Raw genomic sequence first — 22,139 nt, 5'->3', positions numbered from 1 at the left:
ATACATAGGAATAAAAAATATCCAATAGCCAAAAAAGGTAAAATTCATGTCTAACATGCAATTAACTGGCATGCAAAGAAGCAGGAAAATATAACCTATAATGAGAAGAAAAATTCACCTATCAACACAGACCAAGAGGGTGAGTGAAAACAACTAAGTAAGAACAAGTGAAAATTCTGTCCTCTACAAAAGCAATGAGGAAACTGGCAAAATTTGTCAGATTTAACTTTCCCAGAGCCTTGAAAATTAACTGAAGGCTTGCAGCAAACCAGGAAGCATTTATTCAAGAAATAAGGCTAAATCTCAGGATGAAGAGGGGACTTTGTGGTGTTTTGACTTACCCTATACCCATTCTCCCCTCTCTAGCTCCACAGTAGCCTTCAAAATGAATAGTCCTGCAAACATGGTGAAAACCAGCAGCCTGGCCACCACAAGAGACGTGGAACTGGGTTGGACATCCTTCAAAGCCTCCTTCCCATAGAATTATCATAATTTGAACTGTTTGGTAGTTTTTTTAGAAGATCCCACTTGCAAGGCTGTCTTTATTCGACTTGACTTAGAGCTTGCTTGCACCAGTGCTAAAAGCCTTTTCCCTAGGGGTGTTTGTTGAACCCAATTAAAGGCTACTGTTTAACTTTGCAGCCTCCAGAGCAGGGATAACAGATGGAGCAAAAAATAGGATAGTCAAAAAAGCTTAAAAGGAAAATCTGGGAAATGTCTGTAACAGCTTTGAAAAGCTCCAATATATTCATAGGAACTAAAAGTCTGTGGACATGCATAAGGTTGTGCACAAGTCCAGGACTTCACACATGCGCAGGAAGCACCTGGGAAGGGCCTCACTCTCATCTCTGACTGACATCTAAGCTATGAACAAAAGCAGGACATTAAGCTTATGGAAGAGTTGTCAACTCCCTGGCTGAGTGTTAAAGGTGCCTCCATTTACAGAGCTTCTTGGCAAAGGTTGGAGATTGTTTCTAGGTAGCTAAGGAAATCGGTATTGAATTATTAGCTCACAATTATATTAATCAAGCAAAACTTTGGTGACTATATGTGACAAAGGATACAGACTTTACAGTGAGTTTAAAAAAAACTCACCAAACAAGCAAACAGCAACAACAATACATTCTGGTATGGAGAGAGAAAGAACAGAACTGGAACCAAGAGATTGAATTAATAATCAAAAAAACTTCACACAAAGAAAAGCCCAGGACCACAGCCTTTGTTGGTAAATTCCATCAAATGTTTGAATAGGAATTAGCATTAACCTTTTTAAATTTCTTCCAAAAGAAAGAAGAGTAAGGGACACTTCCTAATTCATCCTACAAGGCCATTATATCCCTCATACCAAAACTAGGCAAAGATGTTACAAGAAAAGAAAACTCTTATGAATGTAAATATAAAAATCCTCGACAAAACACTATCAAAAACTTCCAGAAACAAACAAAAAGGGTTACTTACCATGACCAAATAAGACTTATTTCAGGAGTACGTAAAATAGGTAGGATTGCAAAATGGTGAAACAACTGTGGAAAACAGTTTTGAATTTCCTCAAAAAATTAAACAGTTCCCATAATACTCAGAAATTTTACTTCCAGGTATTTGCCCAAGAGAAATGAAAATATTCATAATAAAACTTGTACACAAATGTTCTTAGCAACATTATTCAGAATAGTCAGAAAGCCAATCAACCCAAATATCCATCAACTGATGGATAAACAAAATGTGGCATATCTCTAAAACGGAATAGTATTCATCCATAAAGAAATGAATGATGGTTCTATACTACATCATGGATGAACATTAAAAATAACATGTTAAGTGAAAGAAGCCATATACAGGAGACCACATATTGTATGATCCAGTTTATATGAAATGCCCACAGCAGGAATATCCACAGACGCGTAATAAAGGTTAAGTGGTTGTCTGGGGCTCAGGGGAAGAAGGCAATAAGGAGTGACTGACTACTCATGTGTATGGAGTTTCTTCTTGAGGTGATAAAATGTTCTAGCATCAGATCATGGTGATGTAATGGTTGTACAAACCATCATGGTGATATAATGGTTGCACAAACTTGAGAGCACACTATAATTCTCTCAATTATAAATGCACATACATAGATGTTAGAATTAGCAGAGAAGGACATTAAAAAGTTATTACTAATTGTAGTATATTCAAAAAGTAGAGACATGAAAGAACTAAAAAAAACTGAAATCAAAAACTTCTAAAGATAAATATTACACTGTCTGAGATTAAGAAAATTAGAGAGGATGGGAATTAATGGCAAATCAGACATCACAGAAGATTAGTGGACTGGAAGCTATCCATATACTGAAATATTATTTAATAATCAAAGGAATAAGCTAATGATACATACTGCAACCTGACTGAATCTCAAAATACTTAAACTCATCAAAATAATTAGGAGCCACCTGAGTGGCTAGTCGGTCAAGTGTCTGTCTTCAGCTCAGGTCATGATTCCAGAGGTGGGGGACCAAGCCCTACATTGGGCACCCTGCTTGGCAGGGAATCTGCTTCTCCTCTGCCCCTCACCCTGCTCAGGCTCTCTTTCTCTTTCTCGCAAATAAATAAATAAAATCTTCAAAAAAAAACCAATCAGACAAAAAATAGTACATACTGTGTGATTTCATTTATGCAAACTCCAGAAAGTGCATAATATAGGGAGGGGTCCCTCACATAGCAAACAGATTAGCTTACCTATAGTTAGGAGGGAGAGGGGAAGGAAGTATAAGGTGGCACAAGGAAACATTTGGGGGTGATGGAGATGCTCTTGATTTTGAATATAGAAATGGTTTTATAGGTATACGCACCCATCAAAACTTAGCAAGTTATATATACACTTTCAATATATGTGGTGTATTGTTTGTCAGTTATACATCAAAACAGCTGTTTTTAAAAAGCAGGCAACTCCTCAGGGCCAGTCTGCCAAACTGTTCTGCTCATTGATTTCACACTTGCCCCAGCTGACGCTTCAGAACTGAACTAGAGTTTAACACACACGTTTCTATTACTGTCTCTGCACCATCCACCTGTCAGTGGTTCCATTCCCTAGACTGATAGGTATACATTATCTGCCCCCATTTTCAATTTTTTTTTTAAGATTTCACTTATTTATTTGAGAGGCAGAGAGAGAGCAGAGACAGAATGAGCAGAGGGGAGGGGAAGAGGGAGAAGCAGACTCCCCGCTGAGCAGGGAACCCCCCAAAGCGCCATCCCAGGACTCCGGGATCATGACCTGAGCTGAAGGCAGAAGTTTAACCATCTGAGCCACCCAGGTGCTGCCCCTCCACCCCCCTACCCCATATTCAAATTTAGACACAGTTTCAACTCCATCAAATGTGAAACTCGGTTGTTTTTTCCAGAAGCAACATTTCTCAACTTTCTTGGCCTTACCTGTGATGAGTCTCCTGTTACCACAATATACCTGCAGGAAGGGTTCTCACACTTTTTGATTGAAAGAGGTCTGGTTGAAGGATCACAGAAACTCTCATTCACTTGAATGTTTTGCGCATTGGTGCACTTCACTTGCCGATGTGTCTCTTTTTTGGTACATGACGATGAACACTAGAAGTGCAATGACAAAATGAACAACGCATTCTTTCAGGCAGTGTCTTTGAAACCTTAGGGGTCAGTACTCACATTCAGCCACTGTCCTGCCACCCATTGGTACTGGACGCAGTCCTGCTGCCAGCATCGCCGCTGAAAATAAGGCCGGGTGGATGGATCACACATTTCGTCAGTCACCCGACCGACGCCTCGGAGTCTACAGTACACATCCCTTTGCTGAACTCCAGAGCCGCAGGTCACAGAGCACTGCAGAGAGGCCCAAAGGATTGGAACAATTAGCTAACAAATATCGAATTATGTAAAGATGGCGAACTAGCGCCATAGCCTATTTTCTTGTTTCTTTTCAACATAGCCTGATATTACATCAGGCACTAGAGAGAAAATACATGCAATTAGTATTTTTAAGACTGTCTAGTGTGAAGCGTCCATACAAATGTGCAAATAAATTTTCTTTATTTTGCAGTATCTACTCAAGCCCTACGGCAACTATTGACAAGTTACATGACAAGTTCTATCAGTCAGTCCATCCCAACAGATAACTCTCTATTCTGACTTAAACGTTAAGAGCTTTTAAACTCGCTGCACAAGGAAACTACTTTGCTACGTTGCTTTTAAACATCACTTAAATCCTTAGACTATCTGTATCATCTCCCTCCAAGGAACAATAATTTCCAAGATTGTGTTATACTCGTCCTTATACTTGCAGCACAAACTTTGTACAGTTTGAGGATCCAAATATTTGCTAATCTGTTGATTCATGACTATCTTCCAATGGACAAGTGCTTGGGAAGCTGGTTGCATAAACTATAAACATAGACCATCTTGTTGTCTTAGCCTCCCCAGGTCTCATTTTCCTTATGTGCACAAAGAAGATCCTGTATTATTTGTAAAATTTCATAGAACACTTCCATACATGTATTCCTGATAACAGCTCTGCCTCTGACAAGCAGTGTTGAAGACCTGAGGCTCAGAGATGGTAAGTCACTTGCCTGAGCTCCTGCCTCTAGCTATAAGATGAAGGTCAGTTCTTTCTGATTTCAGACACTGAGCTGTCACTGCGCTCCCTGAGGTGGATGGGGAAGGATTTGATAACCTCTCAGAGCCTTTCCACCTCTAGAATACAGCGTCCTATTACAAGAGAGCGTGGCTACAGCCAAGAGCTATGGGACCAACACTAATAAAGTGTGGAGAATGCCCAGGGTATTTATTTAATTTGCAAGTTTGGTTTTCTCTGCTGCTTGTGATTCCAGAAAGGATTGGAAGTCCTACTGAGGAATATCTATGGTCTCATCACTGTTTCCTGTGATACCGTAAGGTCTGTTGCGGCATCTGGGTGGCTCAGCTGGTTAAGCATCTGATTCTTTTGATTTCTGCTCCAGTCATGATCTCAGGGTCGTGAGATGGAGCCCCACATCAGCCTCTGCACTGAACAGTGAGTCTCTTTGAAGATTCTCTTCTCTTTGCCCCTGCCCTCATTTGTTCTCTTTCTGTCTCTCTGACTCTCTTGAAAATAAATGAATAAATCTTAAAAAAAAAAAAAAAAAAAAACAGGTCCTTCATCACGTTCTGAATTTCTGCAGGAGCTCAGAACAATGAAATTTATTTTTCGACAACAATAAACGTATATCTGCAGAATAAGGATTTACCATGAATGAAAAATATTTAGATCCCACAAGAACTAAGAACTTGGTTCACCCTATAGACTTGAAATCCTTCTACAAACTGTTGTACCATTTTACTCTAAATGCCCTTGAAAGTTTAGAATTATAAACAGTATAAGCAGTGGGTATAAGCAGTAATCACTGTCTTGAAAGAGAATTTATATCTATTTTTTAACCTATGAAAAACAGTATTACCTACATAGCTTATACTTACCTTTGTTTTATGCTTAAGCAGTTGAATTTTGCCCCCATTGAGTGTTTTCACAAAAAAAAACAGCTCCGTGTGTGGAGAAAACAATAATTTAGTGTGTGTTTTATGCAGGGCATAATATTAAGTAGACTAAAATGTCTGGAGATAGTTTAGCTTATCTGAACCTCTTGTGAAAATGTTTAGCCTATAGAATAAGGCTCTTGCAAATATTTTTCAGGAATAATTTCAGAAATATAAGCTATATTTGGAAAACTTCCTGCCTCTAAACCTGAAAAAAAAAATTTCCTGGAAAAACATAATTCACAAAACATAGCTTAACAAAAACTTCTAGCAGACAAATATAATTTTAAAAAATTCAATAAACCACAGTGTTTTACTGGTCCTCTGGCCATAGCACATGTAGAAAAATCTGCTGTGACCATGGGTAACTACTATTGTGGATCTCTTCCCTAAAAGAAAAAAAAATGGACTATTTGGAAGAAAACAAATAACTTTTTGTTTTTCAGCTTTCTTTAAAAGAGTACAAAAAAGTAAACTGATACAATTTTAGATTTGAACAAAAAAGAGAACATATGGCTTAAATGAAATATTTCTTAACCCAATGTCATCAATAGTGCTAACTGCCAGATCCAACAAAAATGTTTCAAATCTTTTCTTAATCTCATGGACACATCCAGCAGCATTAACCTGCTTCTCTTTGTACCCTGTGAGTGCTCTGAGCAGTTTTTTCTATGCACCAATTTTCTAAATCTGTTCTCTTGAACTTGACATTTATGTTTGCATGTATTTATAAAAATATTTTATGTAGTTACAGAAATTGTACGCGTTTTCTACATAGATACGTCAAGGGCACCTCAAATTCGATATTTCCAAAGTAGAATCTCTGCCTGGCCAGGTCCCCCTACAGTGGTGGATGCTGTGAAGATACAATTACTCACTCCTTAGCTGAGTGACTTATCATGAATTCTCAAGGTACACCTCTAAGTCTAAAACATGCACCCTTATTTAACAGCTTCATAGAACTACATACTTATAAGTATGTTCTATATCATCTTTTTAAAAAAATCCAGATAGCTAATGTAAAGCACCAACACTGCATAATTTAATTCAGACAGGATAATCAGTCAAATATCCTATTTATATGTAATATACTATAACACTGCACAGACTGGCACTTGAAAGACTGGACAGTGGAATTGGAGAAGGTGAATTTTAGCCAACCCACAGGTACTGTAGCCATTTTAGCTATTGCAGAGCAGACTTAAAGAAATGTTAGAATGTGTATTGCAAAAATAAGTTCACCAAACTGCTATTTCATAAGTCACTTAAAATGCAAAAGGGAAGTGTTCTCTCTTTGTGCATTATTTATTAGTTCTTATTAAGATTTAGGTCTTGAGGGGCACCTGGGTGGCTCAGTCATTGGGCATCTGCCTTCGGCTCAGGTCATGATCCCAGGTCCTGGGATCGAGCCCTGCATAGGGCTCCCTGTTCATCATGGCGCCTGCTTCTCCCTCTCCCTCTGCCACTCCCTCTGCTTGTGTTCCCTCTCCTGCTGTGTCTCTCTCTGTCAAATAAATAAATAAAATAAAATAAAAAATATTTAGGTCTTGACATTGGGGAGGGTATGTGATACGGTGAGTGTTGTGAAGTGTTTAAGCACTTGTGTTGATGCACAAACCTGTCTACCCCTGGGGCTAATACATTATACGTTAATAAAAATAATTTTAAAAAAGAAATTAATCCTAAAATTGTATGACAAAAAATTATCATTCTTAATGGTTCAGCATCTTAAATTCTGGGAAGATCTAGATTGAATTCTAGACATATTTAAGGAAACGAAACCCATGATATTAATATTTGAAACAAAAAGTCTGCATTTTAAGATCTTATATATTCTTCATGTTTTATATAATTTAGCCAATTAAAATAAGATTCTACTCTTCTTACTTAAAAAAAGAATTTGGTCTTGATTTCCACATAGTTATTTGTAACTATGGCTTATTTCAAGAGAGTCAATCATGCAGCAGTAGTATTAGCAATATAGGGCATTTGGAGTTAGGAGAGACTTTAAGAATACGTAACTTCAATTTCTCTTCAGTTTTGAAATTCCTTTTACAGCAATAGTAAATGAAAGACCACCAAACCTATCCATACTTTCCTACCCTCAATCCGCGTACATTCGCTACGTCCTGAAAGTGGTCATTCCATTTTTGGGTGACTCTAAGGTTAGCGAATACTCAGCTATTCTGAGCTGAAATATTCTTCTTTAAACGTTTACCCATTGTCCAGAATCTATCCTCTTTCCCAACAGAGAGCAAATCCATATTCACTTTCATGGGAGAAAGTTTTAAGGTATAAGGTCTAAAATCTTGGGAGCTGTTTTCTGACCAATAGGAGTTGACCAATAAAATCATCTATGCCAGTCCAGCACTCTGACCTTACAAAGCTGCTGAGTCAAACTTAAACTTAAAACCAGTGACATAGTTTTGTTACGGAAAGAGGAAATGTCTTGGAATTTAAGCCAATAATCCTCAGGGCTTTTCCAACTTGCAGTAGGACACAATGGAACTGACAGAACAGTTGTAACCGTTTGACTGTACTTCTCTGGGGATTTGGTAAAATTTTCAATGCTTTTCTTAAAGTGTGGGTCTTCTGGAATAGGCACTGTTCCAAAACTCTGAGCAGGATCTGTGCCAAAGATCTGAATGCTATCCATCATTAACGTAGCCTGATATGTTGCTAGTAATTTCAGCAACTACTTCATATATGATATACGATCAACTAAACGCTGCTATGTTCCATAAGCTATAAAATCCATATATATCTTATACCCATGCAACATACTTTTTAAAAATGTAAATATGCTTGCAATGAATTCGGTACAACATAGAAATTACATTCCTACCGAAGGCTCTACTATGTGTGATGCGATGACAGTCTGTAACTGTTGACTTCAGGTGCCCTCACGAGAGTGGCACTATGATGCTCAGGAAATATAAGGATGAGCTGATGTATAATGATACTAATGAAATAATTACGATAGCAACTATCGTAAGAAAAGCTCAAATGGACTGTGTTCAAGTGCTTCGCCAGCAACCCCCGCCCCCAAGACACACTTTTGGTCTATGACCTATACAAGCTACTTAGCCTCTTTAGCTGTTGTTTTCTCCTTTCCAAGCAATGTCAGGAGGAGACTGTCCCTCATTGCTCCCTTCCTATTCTCATCTCTTCCCCTTTTCTTATAAAGATAAAGTTATTTCTCCCTTGAAAAGTTTCTTGATACATGCCTGAAACCAGAGTGAGTCATCTCAGCCCACTCATAGAAAGTCCATCAAAAAGAGAGGAGATAGGAAGGGAGTGAACAGGCAGAAGAGAAATGCAAGAACAGAGCTGCTGGCACCAGCCAGAAGAGATTTTAGAAGCATGGTTTACTCAATCCCAGAGCAAAAAAGGACATCCTCCCTGTCCTGGGGCTCCAGTCTGTCTCCAAAGCTAGAAACATCACTTGGGAAGAGAGGAAGTTCTGGGTTCTTGGTCAGTGGCTATGGGGACTCAATTAAGATTTATTATCTTTTTAGGTTATAAGAGATATATATGTATACATAAGAAATTTCTGAAAATATATAAATGTGGATTTATGTATTTTGGAAATACAGAAAATATGGAATTATAGAAATACAAAATCACTTAAAATATTAACATTTAGCATATAGTGTCAAAAATTTTTTTTTCAGGGGCTTTGGGAGAAGGGGGCACTAGCTAATAGATTTGTAAGATTTTGGAACTTCTGTCACCTTTGGTTCCAGCTCTGCTCTTAAACTAGTAGAAAGAAAATGATGGGTCTCAGAGAATAGGAGCCAGGCAAGTGGTTGGTATCAAGTGACTCTAGATTCCACAGGGTGGAGTGAGGTTCTCTATGTCATCTTTCTAAGTTGTCCAGCAGATCTGTCATGATCAAGAGGAGGCAAGAATTCTGGACTTTTTTTTTTTTCCTAAGCATAAAACTACATTTGGATGGTACTGAAATAAATAGATGGGAGTATGAGAAAATGAGCACCATGTTAGCCTTAAAAACCTGAATATACAAGAGAAGTTAGTATTCCCAAATAGGTAAAATTAAGTTTAAAAAGAAAACAAACCCTTCCTGGTTTCAGAGAGTGGAGGGAGTTGTTTTTTTTTTTCTTTTTAAATGATTCTAGTATTTTCTTTGCCTCTAAAGGTATACATCTGGAGGCAGAGGACAAATGGCCCTCTGTACCAATGTTTGTTTCTGTTTAGCATCAGTCACTAAAATGCATTACTAAATCCTTTCATTGAAAAATGATATCAAATACCAAATTAAGAGTGTTACTTCAAAACTCATTTGAGCACCTCTGTGGTCACAATTTTCTAAATGAGTCTTTCCATTTGAGGTATAATGTAAAATAGTAATAAAATGAAATAATTTTATAGTGAGTGATTATACTAAAGCAATGTTACAATTTATACAGTCGGAACAAAGTAGCAACCAGTGATTATCTCGTAACTACCTCTGAAATTACACTTCTGCTGAATATATTATTACATGTAGAGCAGTGACAGCCTGCAATTGTTAACTTCATGTGGGTACATTTTATAGAATAAATCAAAAGCCAACGACTTCACAAATGGTCATTTGTTTCTGGCAGAGAGTTGAGGACTGTGTGGGTGTATGAAACTAATTTCTATGACAAGGAAAACCAAGTCAAAGAGAAGAAAGCAGACTCTGTACAAAAGCATCTGTGTTTTTTATAGTCTTTGAATATTCATATCTGTATCTTAGAAACCCCTTAAACATGTTCATGCAAGTGAGTCTTATATAATTTCATACTTGGTGGTAAGCCAAGGCCAATTTGTTAGCACTGATGATTGATTCCCTGTTGTGCGGCTGGAGGTCAAGGGTCAGAAAGCGTCCCCTGTGAATACCAACCATAGCAGCAAGGAAATCCTGGGGAATCAATAGGAATCTGGTGGCCAAGAAGCAAAAAGCCTTTTCCACTTCCACACCATCCCCCCTTGGTTTGGCTGATGTCAGAATTAGGAGGTCCCTGCCACACGCTGCGTTCAGTGTTTCACCCTTTGGGAGAAAACCACTTTTCACATCTTGGTTCAGATAAAATAAGGCAAACCCTGACCTGAAGCAAAAAACCACAGTATGACAAATATGTAAATTAAGAGTTGGAAAGTGTTTTTTGCAACTAAATCACAATATTCAAAATAAGAAGTGTTCAGCTAGATACTGAGTTAGGTGCTTAGTGAGCAAGTTATCCATTGTCCCTGAGATTCTGTGGCCTGAGACCATGCTGAAGAAGTAGGCATGGGTTAAGTTGTTGACTCGCCAATCACAGAAGATAGTAAGACATACGAGGATATTTGAGTTATACTAGAGCTCACACTATATGCAAGTAAATAATGGCAAAAATACATATATGGAGGCCATCGTACACCTGGGAACAGATGATGGACTAGACTGGAATGTTTGCAAGGAGATTCAAGAGTTACTTTGGGGCACCTGGGTGGCTCAGTTGGTTAAGCAACTGCCTTCGGCTCAGGTCATGATCCTGGAGTCCCAGGATCAAGTCCCACATCAGGCCCTCTGCTCATCAGGGAGCTGGCTTCTCCCTCTGCCTCTCGCCCCTTTCATGCTCTCTCTCTCTCTCTCAAGTAAATAAAATCTTTAAAAAAAAAAAGTTACTTTGAAAGAGAATCAGAAGAACCTGTTGAGTGACTGACTTTAAGGTCAAGAGAGAAAGAGACAGAATGATCCAGTCTTTCTTTCTTAAACAACTTAGTAGGTAGTAGTGGCATTTATAAAATAAAATAGGTTAAGGAAAATCTTTTAAATTGTAGCCTTTCCTAAAGCCTGAAAAAATAATTTTATTACTTTACCAAAATTCAGTGTTGAAGCAAATTCTCGAGATACATGGGTTTTTTTTGTGTGTGTGGGATGAGAAACAAATATGTTTGCTCCCAGTTTTCAGCCAAATATGAAGCACTGTTCTCAGCCTATGAACACTTGACAGAGGCTCTCTCTTCTACAGAGAAATCTGAGATGCTCAATTTGGGAGCATTTCCTTCAGTAGCAATGATGTGCTGACACAATGCCATGCAAAACTGATGCCCTGCCCCACGACTCTAACCTCACAGAGTAAATGATGATGACTTAGGAACCCAGGGGAACCCCACTTCTTCCAGCTCCTCTCTGAACCCCTATCTTTAATAGACATCGCTCCAACATCACACAGAAGCAAGGAAGCTGCATCAGCAGAAGAGAGGTTTTCTTTCCTTCTGAAAACTCTGCCCTTTAAGAAATGGCTAAGCCCCTTTAAGTCCTGCTGAGAGCAGCCAGACCATTATGTGGAGAGCCTACCCCCATTGAAATCAGGCCCCCAAGAATTACTCTGGTGAAAATTTCCCACTTCACTTATAGCTTTTACCTCTTTGCTACTTCCCAATCTGGTCTTCATTTGACAACCACGATCACATGCATGCAACCCCCAATTTAGATTTTGGGCTTACTTCCCCGAGGATGCCAGGGTAGCTATCAGTCATCTTTCTCTTATTAACCGAGTTCTCAGTCTGGATCTCATGTATATATCATCTTCATTTTGGCTAAGTCTTTCTAAGTATGTCCACTCTAGCCTTAGACCAGCTCAGGCTCCCTAGCTCTGACGTGTCCCTAACTCTTAAACAACTCTAGTTAGGATCCTGTTTAGAACCTACCAGTCCCTTCTCCAACATGTAACCTTAGTTCAAATCCAAGACTGTGGTGTGGCAACAAGGCAGTTGCTAAATATATCATCATCTATACTTTACCTTTAGACTATCTGGAACAATATGATTATCAGTAGCCCCCATCCCTGATATTGAGTAAAAGAATTTCTTGAAAAGTTTACAGTCACTGGGGCACCTGGGTGGCTCAGTCGTTAAGTGTCTGCCTTTGGCTCATGATCCCAGGGTCATGATCCCAGGGTCCTGAGATTGAGCCCCATATCGGGCTCCCTGCTCAGCAAGAAGCCTGTTTCTCCTTCTCCCTCTGCCTGCCGCTCTGCTTACTTGTGCTCTCTATCTCTGTCAAATAAATAAATAAAATCTTTAAAAAAAAAAAGGGAGAAAAAGAAAAGTTCACAGTCACAGAAAAATCAACAAATTCATTATTAACTATAGACTTAGTAAACGTGTTAACACTGTACATTAATTCAGAACATAGTGCAAAAAATGTATAACAGAATAAAACACATTTTAGTGGAGTAAAACCTTCAAGGTTATTGAAACAGACTTGAGATTTTCTTTTTACATGCAAAAATATGTTTATAATTATAAAATACATCTCATACCTCCTTCCATCTATTGGCTTTCCATGAAGGGCATCTGACAGATCTACAAGCTTTTTGAGTTCGAGGTTTCTGTAGGTGACTGCAATATTTTTCTTCTATTTTTCCTTGGAATTGGTCAATGCAAAGCACCTCACGATACTTTAAACCTTTACCACAAGAAGCTGAGCACTGAAAAATAAACAAATATGCTTAATTAATTTTATCTTGACTAACTTATCATCAAAATGTATAAAATGAAGAGTCAAAACATCATTGCTTTGATGTTTTCATTAAGACATAACTTTGGTTCTTCTGATTAGAATTTAAAATCTGTCCATCTGCCCGGGACCATCAATGGATGTTGATACCATAAGGTATCCATTAATTCCATAAATAGTACTGATTGTCTACAGTATAGCAAGTATTCTTCTAGTATATAAATGTTTTAGATCTTTTAAAGGTAAAGACTATCTGAAGCTAACTCCTGTTATCACACATGATTTAATTTTAATTTTGTATGGTCACCACCTATTTTATTTTTAACCCCATGTTTCCCACACTGCAAAGTATATTTTGGATTAAAAAAATGCAATGATTTCTTTATGCAGGGATGGAGAAAGAAGAAAAATTATTATTATTATTATTTTTTAAAGATTTTATTTATTATTTATTTGACAGAGAGAGATCACAAGTAGACAGAAAGACAGGCAGAGAGAGAGAGGGAAGCAGGCTCCCTGTCGAGCAGAGAGCCCGATGCGGGACTCGATCCCAGGACCCTGAGATCATGACCTGAGCCGAAGGCAGTGGCTTAACCCACTGAGCCACCCAGGCGCCCAGAAAAATTATTTTTAAGTGCAATTCAGTTCAGTATTTTTTTTTTTAATCAATCTGGGAAAAGTTCTCTCTATACTAGCAACCCTCTAATATATTCAGTTTTTTAAAAAAGGAAATTATTGGGGTGTCTGGGTGGCTCAGTGGGTTAAAGCCTCTGCCTTCGGCTCAGGTCATGATCTCAGGGTTCTGGGATCGAGCCCCGCATCAGGCTCTCTGCTCAGCACGGAGCCTGCTTCCCTCTCTCTCTGCCTGCCTCTCTGCCTACTTGTGATCTCTCTTTGTGTCAAATAAATAAATAAAATCTTAAAAAAAAAAAAAGGAAATTCTCTATAAAGGTATAAGTGAAATAATAATTTGACTTCATTTTTCAGCCAGTTAGCCATTTAATGAGTGAAGCCAGGACAATGTAGTGGGAAGAGCTTGAACTCTGGTATTGAATACCATGTCTGCGTCTTAATACTTGCACAACTCCAGGCACATTTCGTTACCAGTCCAAGACTCCACTTCCCCATTTATAAAATGGAGATAGTAAGACCAGTATTACAGCAGATGAGATCAGGATGCAGATGAGATCAAGAATATGAAAAGTCAAATCCAGTCCTATTACAAGTGTACATCCTCAGTAAATATTAGCTTCCTCTTCTACTGTTGTTCTTTGTATAGTCTCAGGATGTTGGAATTTTCAATGTGACATATGTACCAAGGAAAAGTTAAGCAAAGACATGGATTCCAGACAACTCCTCTCATACCTCTGAGACAGCTGTTCACATATGGTTTCATTTAGAAACATATACTGAGTTCAAACAGCATGAGATAATATATTATACATTTTATCTATCAGTTCAAAGACTGTTAGAGTATCTAATACAGACTATTAAATGCTTTAAATATTTCAAATAAAAAAATAGTGGGGGTGTAATTTATCTTTTTATATTATCTGCAATACTGTATCTCATTTGTGTAGGCAACTAATTTAATAGTATCTTGATTGTTAAGACTTATTACCATATCCCGAATGCTCTCTTTAACACAGCCTTACATGTCACTTAGAACATACTTAGTTCTGTGAAAACCTCTAAGGGATCTTCATAATTTGTGCATTCTTTCCTATTGACCTTCTCTTCTGGATCTACCCACTTGCTTTACTCTTCCTGACTTGAGTACTTTTCAGTTTCTTGTCTTCCCTGTCTATTTTTCAAAGAGTATGGTATGATTTATACCAAAAAATCACATATTATTTAGTATCAGGCATATATCATCACAAAGTATACGTACATGTTCACACATGGAAATAATGCTTTTCCCCTTAGGTATATATTATTTTTTCTAATCTTTGTGATCTTTAGATCAGAAGGATATTCACTACTCATCAGCCTCTTTTAAAAAGTAAGCATTACTGTGAATATTTAAGATCAACATAGGTGTTCTTACGGAAGATGTAAAAACATTTAGAATCTTATTCATTTTGTGATTATTGAGTTTCTACCATATGCCAAGAGTTGCAGACACAGATTAAACATCTCTTGCTTTTGCCCTTGATTTATTCTCAAAGTACTTATAATTTAAATGACACATACCACCGATTAAATAAATAATACCAAAGTAGAACATAGATAATATTAAACCCAATAAAGATCAGGAAAAATACACGACATAAGGACAATTAAAATAATACAATAAAAATTATGGATTTAAGGAATTCTGAAAAGTAGCCATTCTTTTCTGGGATGTTTGATAAGTACTCAAGGAGAAGGTGATATTTAAACTCAGTTTTGAAGAAGTGGGCTTGCTGATGGAAAAAATGGGTGCTCACATATTTGTTTAATATCCCTATACGGACATTGTCCACGTGTCTGTTTTGTAAAATTCTCAGAGTTCTAACAGTGCCAAGAATCCAAGAATCACACAGTAACTATGCAGTAAATTATTGATATTTCTGATAAGAATGAGCAATTCATTTACAAAACTATAGAATACAAATAGGGGACACTGAAGATCCTCCTTTAGAATTGAGCAATATATTTCCTCTCTGAGCAATATCTATGAATGGAATGTAAACTCACACATTGTAGTACACTGTCAAAGTCAAGATTATTTTTCACAAGACTGAACAGTGTCTCCTACTCTAACTCAACATCATCTTTCTCTTCTTCATTATTCCAATCTTTAACCAAGACTATTATTAAACATAATTTTAAACATTTTTTTGTTCCAAAACTGACAATGGCTCTCTATGATCTTTAATAGAAAATCTAAACTTATATTCTTCCTTGTTTTCTTGATCCACTAAATTTCAGTCAGCATATCTTTCTGACCTTATATCCGTTACTTTTCAACATGCAGTGTTGCTCTACTTAGGTATTTCATGTTCACTCAATAAGAGCGCCTAATTTATGTTGTTTCCTTTTACCTCAACTAATCACTTCCCCTGGTGCTTTCTAAATGTGACTTATCCTTAAAGCTCTAAGTCAGTCCCATGTCTAAGGTAAATACATTATCAATCTTTCACTTCTCTGAATTCTTCTGAGTCTCACTGTTTTTCTCACTTCATCATTTTCTACTTTTGTCACACACTTTATCTACCCAGACTTCTGGAGGTCAAGGACCTTTTAGAGATTACCCACATCACCCACAAAATGGCAGGTACAATAAATATTGGCTGATTAATTGATGTTGATCCTTGTTGCAAGCAATTCTTATTTGTTTTTGTTAAAATCTAAAGTAATTTATTAAAACATTTAAAATTCCTTGAAATATATTTATTGCTTTATAAACAAAAAGTTTTTCTAGGAAAGTTAGACAAAAAGTACAAAATCAAAGAACTGTAAAGTAAATTATGCCTGGTCACACTTTTAAAGTAGTGCTTCCTTTCCTCTTCCTTTACTCCTCTTCCTTTGAAGAAGAGTAAATACATTATTTTATCATGTCTGATGAGTTCCACGTGAGGATTTAAGTAAAAGAGAACACTTAGGCAAAGAATAATGTTTTAGTTGGAATGAGGTAGTCATAAAGTAAATAACTAGTGAAATGCTACCCTCTTTCTCTCACACCACAATACATTCTGATTTGCAAGATACCACAAAATAGCTCACTTGATAGGATACTCAAACATGAGAATTTTTTTTCCTCTGGCACCCCAGCAATTTTTTTTTCTTCTATTTTATATTCTGGATACTGTCCTACTCCCTTGAGATTTTATTAATACTATATAGTTTCCAACATTCTTGTCAAGAGAACTCTTAAAAATCACCTCTATTGTCCTTAGTTGACATAGTCTTAAATTCTGAGATATGTTTTCCTGAGTACCAATAAAATGTAGGATACAATCCACTTCAGAAGTAGCAACACCAAATACAGATAACCTGAACTGACTATTCCTATAAATTAGGTAAAGACAAATATCTATGTATGGAAAAGAAAACATGTGAAACAAATGGAGAATTTGCAAGCCCTAAAAATGCAATAGAATCTCCTGGATGGCACTTTCAGTTCCAAGATGGAATTTTGGAATTAACCATTCTAATAGGATTAACCTGGAACAAGTCTATTCTTGTTTTTAAAGTTGTGCATAATTCTAGGATAAGATTACTTTTTGATATTTGAGATGTGATTATTTTGTTAAAAATATTACAGAAGAGTGAATTAATTGACAGTTTGTTAAAGATGTTGATTCTAGACACTTAAATTGTTAAAACAAAATAGAACAATGAATTTTATTTAGCTCCAGTTCTAGGAAATGGATCAGATGCACGAAAAGGTACTCAACATCAGTAATCATCAGGGAAATGCAAATCAAAACCACAATGAGCTATCACATCATACCTGTTAGGATTATCATCATCAAAAAAAAAAAAGAGAGAGAGAGAAATAATTACTCTGGTGTTGATGTAAAGAAAGGGAACCCTTGTGAACTGTTGCTGAAATTGTAAACTGTTACAACCACTGTGGAAAATAGTACAGAAGATTGTCAAAAAATTAAAAATAGAACTACCAGGGGCGCCTGGGTGGCTCAGTGGGTTAAGCCGCTGCCTTCGGCTCAGGTCATGATCTCAGGGTCCTGGGATCGAGCCCCGCATCGGGCTCTCTGCTCAGCGGGGAGCCTGCTTCCTCCTCTCTCTCTGCCTGCCTCTCTGCCTGCTTGTGATCTCTCTCTGTCAAATAAATAAATAAAATCTTAAAAAAAAAAAATAGAACTACCATATGATCCAGTCATTTCTTCTGAGAATTCATCCATAGGAAATGAAAACACAAACTTGAAAAGATATCTGCACCCCTACATTCATAGCAGCAATACTTACAAAAGCCAAGACATGGAAACAACGTAGGTCCATCAATGAACAAATGGATAAAGAAGCTGTGGTATACATATATACTATGGGATACTATTCTACCATAAACCTGGAGAAAATCCTGCTATTTGCAACAACATAGATGGACCTCAGGGGAATTATGCTAAGTGAAATAAGTCAGAGAAAGATAAATACCATATGATCACCTTATATGTGGAGTGTTAAGAAAAGAAACAACTCAGAGATCAGATTTGTGGTTACCAGAGGTGGGTGGGGGAGGTGAATTGGAAAAAGGTGATCAAAGGGACACACTTCATAAGTACTAGGTATACATGACTACAGTGAACACTGCCATAATATATATAGGAAATTGTTGAGAGTAAATTCTAAGAGATCACAAGGAATTTTGTTTTTTATCATATCTGTATGAGATGATAGATGCTAACCAAACTTATATCAATAATCATTCATAATATATCAAATCGTTATGCTGTATACCTTAAACTTACACAGTTATGTATGTCAATTATATCCAATAAAACTGGAAAAAATTAGATGAAGTGAATTTTTTCTTTATTTCTAGATACCACATCATCTGTTAGTTATCTGCTGAAAACATAAGCACTCACAACCAAATGGCTGGGTGTCACATCTATCCAATTGTTCATTGTATGGTGATAATTGCTAATTTCCTCAAACAAGGAACTCCTACTACTAGGTAACAAAAGTGTTCACATAATATTTTTGTTTTAGGAAAGCTAAACATACAGAAATGCAATCATTACACACTACAAATCTAAATCCAGAAATCATTCCCTCAAGTGCAACTGGAGAAGCATCAAATTATAATGTACAAAATGGAGTGGCTTTGATTTAAACACAATGATAGCTAAAATATAATCAGGTATTAGAGTGTCTCTTGAAATAATTTAAGAGAATTAGTTGTGTTTTCCTTTGCCTTAAGTGGCATTCCAAATAATCAATGAATTTCTCAATATAGGGACATGTATTATTTATCTTTAGTTTGGTCTTTTTCAAAACTGAACTATGTTATGCTTCTGTAGTAAAGTTAAATTTTTTAATGGAAAATTTTGACCATAGCTTTTTTTTTTTAGGATTTTATTTATTTGACAGAGAGAGACACAGTGAGAGAGGGCAAGTAGGGGGAGTGAGAGAGAAAGAAGCAGACTCCCCACCGAGCAGGAAGCCCTAGATGCTGGGCTGGATCCCAGGACGCTGGGATCATGACCTGAGCTGAAGGCAGATGCTTACACTTAACGACTGAGCCACCCAGGTGCGCCTTTTTTTTTTTAATGCTTTGGTGATTATATGTTAAATGTCTTTATAACAGTATCACAAGATTTATCTATGAAATGATATAAGGAAATGATAGTTTCAGATCAAGACAGACCATAAATTAGATATTTTGTGGAGTAAATCACTTGTGGGCATGCATTCATGCGTGTATGTTTTATCTATTCCTTTTGATTTTTAAGAAGCCTGTAACATTCTCTAAATACAAAAGAGGCTGTCTCTGAACCCCAGGAAAAGCATGGTTTTTGAAATCTTCATCAAGCCAGTAACACCTACATAGCTAAGAGAAGAGCCCAATTACAGTAAAATCTTAGATATGAGTTTTATACAGTTACTCAGTAATTGGGAGCATGTCCCACATTGGTGGAACCCTATTTTTTTTTAAAGATTTTATTTATTTATTTGACAGACAGAGATCACAGGTAGGCAGAGAGGCAGACAGAGAGAGAGGTGGAAGCAGGCTCCCCGCAGAGCAGAGAGCCCGACGTAGGGCTCAATCCCAGGACACCGGGACCATGACCTGAGCCGAAGGCAGAGGCTTTAACCCACTGAGCCACCCAGGTGCCCCGGTGGAACCCTATTTTAAATGGAGTTCTCCTCAGTTATTAAAGAAGTAAAACATTAACATAGTTAGAATAAATAGCCAGAGTATACTAGAATAGGGTATTCCTGTGTTTAAACAAAAAATGACAAAATATGCATATTAAGAGTAGGATGTCAACTCTGCAAAATAGTACTGCTACTGTTCCTTTAATGCAATGCATATGTGCTCTAAAAAGTAAGATACTAAATCTATCAACAGGGACCCTATTCATACTATTTCCTGAAAGATTATACCTAGAGTTTTAAAGTTAAATGGAGTTTGAAAATTCTTTTTAACCTGTTACAGACATTCTTTGACTATGCAGCTTTAATAAACCAAGACAGCATTTGGTCCTAAAAATAATCACTACTGAAACAGTTCATACTCTATTTGCCTCTAATTTAAAATTTGCAACTTCAGACATATAACATTTTTTAAAGTCAGATTCATTTGCAAAAATGTTTTGAGTCCCAACTTAAAGGACAAAGAAATATATTATTAACAAACATATCTAGAAAACTTTCTTTACATTCACATCATTGGGCTAATAATAACATTTTAATTTCTATTTCATGTTCAAAAATACTATTTCTAAATATTTATGTATATTGTATATATTTATGTACACAATGAATTTATGGTTCAAAGCTAATAGTATCTCATGTGTAATTAATTTGGTTAATTCAATTGGAAGTACTGTTTAAAGATAATTATAAGATAATCGTTAATATTTTCTAAATTATGACTTTGGAAAATTTTTGTGATTATTTTCACTTTCAAATATAAAACCTGAAGTAAAGTTGCAATAATTAATGCAAGTACTTCACAGAAATTTTCATTTACCATATAATATTATTTTCTACACACAAAATACTAGAAAATCAGAATGAAAAGTCACCTCAGTGAAAGATAACTAAAATACTCAATTATTGGATTAGTTTCCTTCAATAATAATATTTGATGAAAAATCATTACAAAGATGCCAAAATTTATTTTGCTATATGAAATAGTAAATGTAATCCTAATTCAAAATGTAAGCACTATCCATAGCAAAAGAAATAGGAAGATTTATCATTAGTTTAAGTCTTGTAATTTATTCTTTTAGCTTTCTAATGGTATAGTACAATCGCTTCTCGGCCTTTGGGCTAAGATCAAGTGTAGTATATAATAGTATAGTATAGTTTGGCGGTAATGAACATTTCAGACTCTTCTATAAAATCTGTTTAGCAAGTTTAACTTATCTAAAGAGTTCCTGTTTAGAGTTTTTATTGACTCATTGAGTAACATAAATCTTTGCAATCATAAGGTAACAGGATAAATGTTATTGTCAATATGAGGAATATAAATCTTGACTAATTTTGATAATTCTTTAGGGGCCATTATTGTAAGTTTACTTTTTCTTAATGTCTTTATACAACTCACAACAACTGGGAAGTTCCTTTCGTAAGACCATATGACACATTCCATGCTGAAAACCCCACCCTCGTCCCCTGGGAGCCTACATCCAGAATCATGAGCCTCTGCCTCCCTGGATGGAACAAAGTAGAAAACTATTCAGTACCGGTAGACCGTAAAAAGGTAAAAAGATCAGAATAATGACGAAAGCATGCCTTTTAAAAAATACTGACTTTTAAGGCATGGCTATAGTAACATTTACAAAATTCTTAAAAATCAAGTGCCAGCGGAATACCAGGATTTACCATTTCAGATTTCTCCAAGTGTTTTTGTGCTGGCTTTGTGAGTGAACAGAACTAAGGCCAAGAAGCTTGATTTCACATAGAGTTATAAAGGTCTGGAAAGGAATATACAAAGAGAATTCTCAGATGAGAAGTAAAAAATGAGATCTGTGAATGTTTTCATAAGACAAGGTCAGAGTTGAAATCAAAAGAACAGTATCCATTGAACATATTTATGTCTACTTATCATATGTAATAATAGCTGTGATGCAAGAATATTTTAGGGATTAATTTCAATGAATTTTAGCTAATTTCAGAATTATCTTAATTAGATTAAAAATGAATTCTTTGGGTCAAGTTTCAGGTGGGGTTTCACGGTTTTTACTTTTGGAAGTAGAGGACAGAATAAAAGAGCACAGGATTTGGAATCAGGCACCCACATTTTAATCTCCGCTGTCATTGGTTGAGCAACCTTGGGCTATGTGCTTAACCTTGCTGATCTTCAGTTATCTCATCAGAGACTGACAATAATAAGACCTACCTCAGGTAGTTGTGAGATTAAAGGATAACATATGAATAACCTAAAACAGTTCTTGACACAATTCTCTAAATGCATATTAATCTTCCATTCCCCTTTCTGTTTTCTTCCTCT

General features: G+C 36.5%; 1 protein-coding gene across 1 annotated transcript in view; it reads right to left on the bottom strand.

Annotated features, from left to right (window-relative positions):
* Window positions 1-22,139, bottom strand: part of ADAMTS20 (ADAM metallopeptidase with thrombospondin type 1 motif 20) — a 195,495-nt gene that overhangs the window by 45,092 nt on the left and 128,264 nt on the right. Inside the window, 3 exon segments of the mRNA XM_047742257.1 lie at window positions 3,412-3,582; window positions 3,658-3,831; window positions 12,813-12,980. Of these exon segments, the coding sequence (XP_047598213.1) occupies window positions 3,412-3,582; window positions 3,658-3,831; window positions 12,813-12,980 (513 nt within the window).

This window comes from Lutra lutra, chromosome 8, assembly GCF_902655055.1.
Source record: "Lutra lutra chromosome 8, mLutLut1.2, whole genome shotgun sequence".
NCBI classification, from domain to species: Eukaryota; Metazoa; Chordata; class Mammalia; order Carnivora; family Mustelidae; genus Lutra; species Lutra lutra.
This window is presented reverse-complemented; position numbering and strand designations above follow the sequence as displayed.